Source organism: Wasmannia auropunctata, unplaced genomic scaffold (genome assembly GCF_000956235.1).
Source record: "Wasmannia auropunctata unplaced genomic scaffold, wasmannia.A_1.0 LD328191.1, whole genome shotgun sequence".
In the NCBI taxonomy this organism is placed as follows: Eukaryota; Metazoa; Arthropoda; class Insecta; order Hymenoptera; family Formicidae; genus Wasmannia; species Wasmannia auropunctata.
The window spans coordinates 1-5,761 of NW_012034699.1; the positions used below are offsets into that span (position 1 = coordinate 1).

Consider the following 5,761-nt stretch of genomic DNA (forward strand, 5'->3'; position numbering starts at 1 on the left):
TATAGTATTAACAAAAAGGCATATATATTAATTCGATTTAAGATTGTTTTACTTACATCTAATGTTTAGAAAAAAAATAAATTCAAGCAATTTTCATTATTTGCGCATTAAAAGTATTTCCTGATTACAATTTATGCCGGAAAGTTATGTAAGAATACCCGTTTGGACTTATTCGAACATAGGTTGGTAAATGACTTTGAAGTGCCTTCTGCTGTATAAAAATCCACTCTTCTAGAGGAACAATTTCATATGCTTGATACAAAGAAGAGAGTGATAAAGTCTCGAAACTTTTCAAAATAAAAAAAACAGTCTTAGTATCAATTTCAAATAAAATAAATTCTATTTGACCAAATACAGGGTGTTCTTCTCCAAAGCCAGCTAATAAAATCATTCCCGGTTTATAATAGGTACCTAACACATCAGCCCATTTTAAAACATAAATTTCATTGGCAAATTTATTGGGCAAAAGATGAATAAAATTATCAGAATTTTTAACTGTATTAGTACGAATGAATTTTCCAGTCGATACTGTAATTTTCGGTTCTAAACCCTTTTGAGCAAGAAGACGCTGACAAAATTTCAATTGAGCTTTTTGAGCTAATGTCTCAGGTAGGTTTTTATAGCAACAATTGGCACCAGTATATCGTATGGATGGTCTATGTTTTGCTTCAAAGCGCCAGCATGACATAAACAATAAAGGCCCTATTTCCTCACAGCATTCTTCATAGTGAAGCATGTTGTGATGTTTTGGTTTTAAAGTCTCATTGAAAAACAACTTTAAATATAAAGAATGATGCTCAGTTATCAAGCTTTTAAGAAGTATCTTGTCATTACATCTCACAGTTGGAGAAAGAAGAATGTTGACAATTTCAACAATGACTTCATAAAAGCGCCATAGTTGCTTATCTTCAACTGTAATATAATCTCCGATCATGAGACCAAAATGCCTCACAAAGCACAGTGTCTCAGCAGCTGTAAATGGAAGACTTCTTTTTTTAAGATTTTTTATTTCAAGTATACCTGGCCTGTTTGATGCCTCACAATAGCCATAATCAAATCCCTGAATCCTATTATTTAACTCATCAATAGTAAAGCGTTTCAGCTCAATTAATTTCAGAATTAGTAAACACATGTCATAATTCCATGATCCTTCATCAAGATCATGCATTAAGTCATAAGCAATATTTTCAGTACAATGGAATGCCAAAAGATCATTCCATATACAATAAGATTTTATACCTGTATTGCTGAGGTCATTTATAACAACATCTGCAGCATAATTTTGTCGATTCCTTAAAAGAGACTGATCGGCTTTTGTTTGAGTATAAGACACAGATTTATGAACTTTGCATCTTCGACAACAATAGTTTGCATTGAAGGAATTAGTAAATCCCAATACATTATGTACGCCTTCATTATCACCTACAAACACAGCAAGTGCAAAATGAACTTGAGTTTCTTTGCCATCTGCCACCACAGTAATTCCTTCAGTTTCAAGATACTGTAACTCATGCAGAGTGCGGCGAAATAATTCACTATTTCCAAAATATTTATCTTGTGCATATACAATTTGAGCTGTGAAAATATTTTCTAAAGAAGCTCTGTCCTCAGGTGGTAAACACGGTAAAAAATAGTACAAACCACCTATCTTATTAACACCATTATGAGGAGAGCAAGTATCACCGGATTCAAACTCATCATAGTAGCATCCAATAGGAAACAGAAGTTTATTAGGAAACCTGGGCTTGATTTTTTCTTTCCATAATTTTGCTTGAATTAAATTTTCAATGATAGAGCCATCTGATCTTTCTAATTTATTCATATATGATATAATTTTTTTAAAGACACCTGGTAATTCCAGAAATGCACGTAATACTGAGCGCATGGGAATAAATTGACCATAAAGATCAGTTGACTCCATTACCACAGATCCATATGAATGCTTTGAACTTACAGAATGGCCTACAATAAAAGCTTCAGGTTTAATGTAAGCACCACATTCTATAAAATTTTTAAATCTGAGATGTTCTGTTTCAAGCCCTGAGTACATATTTCTTAAACAATGAAACATGTGCCGTACCTCTTGAAGAGCTTTATCTTTTTGGACTGGATTTTGAAGTATACCAAGTATTTTGTTCTCAAGTATGTCCAAGTAGCCACCATTATGTAGCATTTCAATCTGATTTTCTACAATAAACTGAACATGGTAACGGGACATATTATCAATGCTGTATAATTTACCCAAAAACGCAAGTGTATTGTTTGTGATTGAAGTAATGAAATCAGACTGTGTGAAATCAGACTGCTGTTTAGTGTTAGTTACTTGAACATCGGTACATACATTAAGATTCCTTAACTCAATCATATCATTATTTTGTGGAATATTATTTACATTCTCAAGTTTGTGATGTTTGATGGTAACAGATGAGGAATTGTGAGAGTCTAAGTGTCGTTTCAAGGAATGCAATCGACTAAACTTTCTAATACAATTTGGCTGAGCACACATGAAATCATTAGATAACAATCTGTCTGAATGAAAAAGCCTAATGTGAGCCATCAGAACATCACATGTTTGAAAAGATGTATCACAAACAAAACACACAAACATGATAAAAATATGTAACGAAGATAAGTACTATAAGGAATAAAATCTTTAAGACGTTAACACATATATTACGCACTTTTATACTTACGTTAAAAATGATTATTTAAAGGTGAACATCACACTGAGCAATACCTAAATAAAATCAAAATTAAATCAAAATATTAATTATTCTTTTCTCGTCTCATATGAGCAATATTTACTGATAAAAATAAAATAATTAAACTATTAAAGAAATTTTACATTTATAACAAAGGAACAGATGTTCATTACAATATGCTGAACGGTACTCTACAAAAAATAATTGATTGAAAAAATGTCGAATCAATGTTCATTCGACTCATTTGACGTTTATTCGACGTTCTTTCAATTATCATTTTTCATTAGATAGATAACATTCTTTTTATTGTCAGTATGATGTTTTAGCAACTATAGGTTTGTTTAGTTTAATATCACAATAAGTTGCAGTCACTTTTTTACATAATTATAACTGTTATATAATAAAAAGAAAAGTCTGAAAAATAAAAGTCTTCAAAATGTAAATAATTTCTTAAACAATTATTTAAATTAGTTTTCCTTATCCATTAATTCAAGTTTTTTTAAGAAGCTTGTTACTTTAAGGATATTTATGTCATCTGTAGTTGTAAAGCCATAAAGAGCTTTTTGAATAAGTAACCATACGTGGTCACATTGAGCAGTAAAAACTATGTCTAAAACAAAAAAGGTTTTAAAGCACACATCAAGTGCATGTTGGAAACTTTCTAACTTGTAACAGAAGTTGTCAATCACAACAAGTACTTCATCTATCACATCTTGTTCCTTGCCAACATATAAAATATATGGCTGTACGGAAGCGGATCGTCCAAATTGATTGCATATTTTTTCGCGTCTTTCTGTTATGAAATTTACAACTTGGCCGGGAATCTGCAAAAGATTATTTGACTAATTTAAAATGCATGAATTAACAATTGAACAATTACAAATGTTAAATATTAACAGAACTTGCCTTAACATTAACAATAAAAGCATCTCTGCTTTCTTTAATTGTGGGTTTGAATTTCTTCGTGCCAAGCTGTACCTGCCTACTTGGAGGTAGCAGTGAAGATAAGCATTGCATGAGTAAAATATCTTTTGCCTCTACAAATACAATATATTGATAATAAATATAATGAACAAGAATTAATTTTACAGTGTTAATATACATATAATTTGTACCTTTGTTGGTAGTCTTAAAGTAAAGCTGCCGCAGCATTTTTCCTTCAGGATCTTTTATAAGAAAAGAACTATTTTTTAAAATAGAATCAATTTTCTGAATAAATGAAGACCAATTTGTGATCAATGCATCTTCAAAACCAGGTTGACAAGATATTACAAAGTCTATTTCAATCTATGAAACAAAATAAAAGAATGGTCAGTATGTGTGTGTGTATGTGTAATATTTTGTTTGAACAAATATTATATTAAAACATTAGTATATATAGTTATAGTAAAACATAGTTATAATAAAACATTAGTTCATAAAATAACATTAAATTTATTAACAAAAATCCTTACTAATGTGTAACCATGACTGAGACGAAGAACTTTATAATCATCCAAATAAGCTGCAGCTTTCATACTTTCTGTACGTCGTTCTTTAGCCTGAGATCTCGAAGCTATCAGTACATCTCGTCTATACTTAGATGTTACAGTCCATTTTTCCTCTACTTTATTCCATGGTTCATGAAAATTTTTCAGCCAATTTAGAGCTATTTCTATATTATTTGTGGGTCTTATTGAAACAGCTGCACATAAGAAATAGTAATGTATTAGGTAACTAGTAGAAAAGCAAAATAGCTTTTTATATAACTTATTTTTTATAGAGGATTACAATTTTTAAGACAAAGTTTGAAAATTAACTAGAAACTCTCAGAAATCCCATATAAATTTTTTAGCTGGTAATGAAGCTTAAACTTTTACTCAATTATTCACATATAATTAACAAAATTTGAATACTTTATCTAATAAATTTGATGGAAGTTAAATTGTTCTATGTGTTTTAATTTTTTGCAATTAAATACAATTTTCTATAATACAAAGTTGCCTCAACAATTATATTCACTTAAATTAAATTGACTATTTCAAAATTTAAAAGATCCAAACTATAAGTTGTAAAAGTTGACTGTACAAAAATAAACATAATATTAAACATGCATATTGTTGAGGCAACTTTGTAGAAAATTGTATTCAATTGCAAATAATTAAAACACATAGAACAATTAAGCTTCTATCTAATTTATTAGATAAAGTATTCAAATTTGATTAATTATATGTGAGTAATTAAATAAAAATTTAAGCTTCTTTACCAGCTAAAAAAATTATATGGGCTTTCTACGAGTTTCCAGTTAGTTTTTAAATTGTGTCTTAAAAATTGTAATCTATATGCAACATATAAAACAAATAGAATACCTGTTTCTGTAGCAGGTGATTCATTACAAGGATTCTGTTTAGATGCTTTAACTCTAGGAAGGAGATTTTTCTTTCTCATCCATTCTTTCAGATTTCTTGTCCTATCAAAAAGTTTTCCTCTAGCAAGACATTGATTACCTCCTTCTTCTTTTGGAGCAATATAATAAACATTCTAAAATATTAATAAATTATTAATAAAATGAATAAAAGATTTATGCAGATAAAATTATTTACTATAGTACCTCTTCATTTGTAAATAGAGTTAAAATCTTATCTTTCAATATAGTTAACTCAGATTTTTTTGGCCTGTAAGTAGAAAATAAGGAACAAGATCAGTCTAGGAATATTTTAAACCTTTTAAACAGAAAACAAAATTTTGCTAAGTTTTAATCAGAAAGATCACAAATTTTAATTTAACCACTGTTATTCACACACAAATAAGCAAGAATCACATTAAAACATATCTTTTAATAAAATAACTTACTGAGTAATACGAAAAAGTAACCACTTAGTAACAATATCTACAAGGGCTGTTCGATCTTCTTCTTCCAAACACTTATTTATTTCGTAGCTTTGAAGGATAGCTTTACCCTCTAAAGACTGTCCAAGAAGTTTTTTTAAATCCTGAAAAAAGCAATAACAAAGGTTTTTGCAATATTCCTAACAGTAGCAATGTAATAAAGAGTAAAATTTTGATTAATATAAAATAAT

At 29.2% G+C, this 5,761-nt stretch overlaps 1 protein-coding gene across 1 annotated transcript; it reads right to left on the minus strand.

Moving 5' to 3' along the window:
- Positions 1 to 2,830: 2,830 nt before the first annotated feature.
- Positions 2,831 to 5,723, minus strand: LOC105460126. Its single transcript, XM_011706572.1, has 7 exons — positions 5,535 to 5,723; positions 5,293 to 5,356; positions 5,051 to 5,222; positions 4,157 to 4,386; positions 3,818 to 3,989; positions 3,609 to 3,739; positions 2,831 to 3,526 (listed from the first exon to the last, which is right to left on the minus strand). Exons 3-7 carry the CDS (start codon positions 5,127 to 5,129, stop codon positions 3,170 to 3,172), a joined length of 969 nt encoding a protein of 322 aa, XP_011704874.1. The 5' UTR covers positions 5,130 to 5,222; positions 5,293 to 5,356; positions 5,535 to 5,723; the 3' UTR covers positions 2,831 to 3,169.
- Between the last annotated feature and the right edge of the window lie 38 nt (positions 5,724 to 5,761).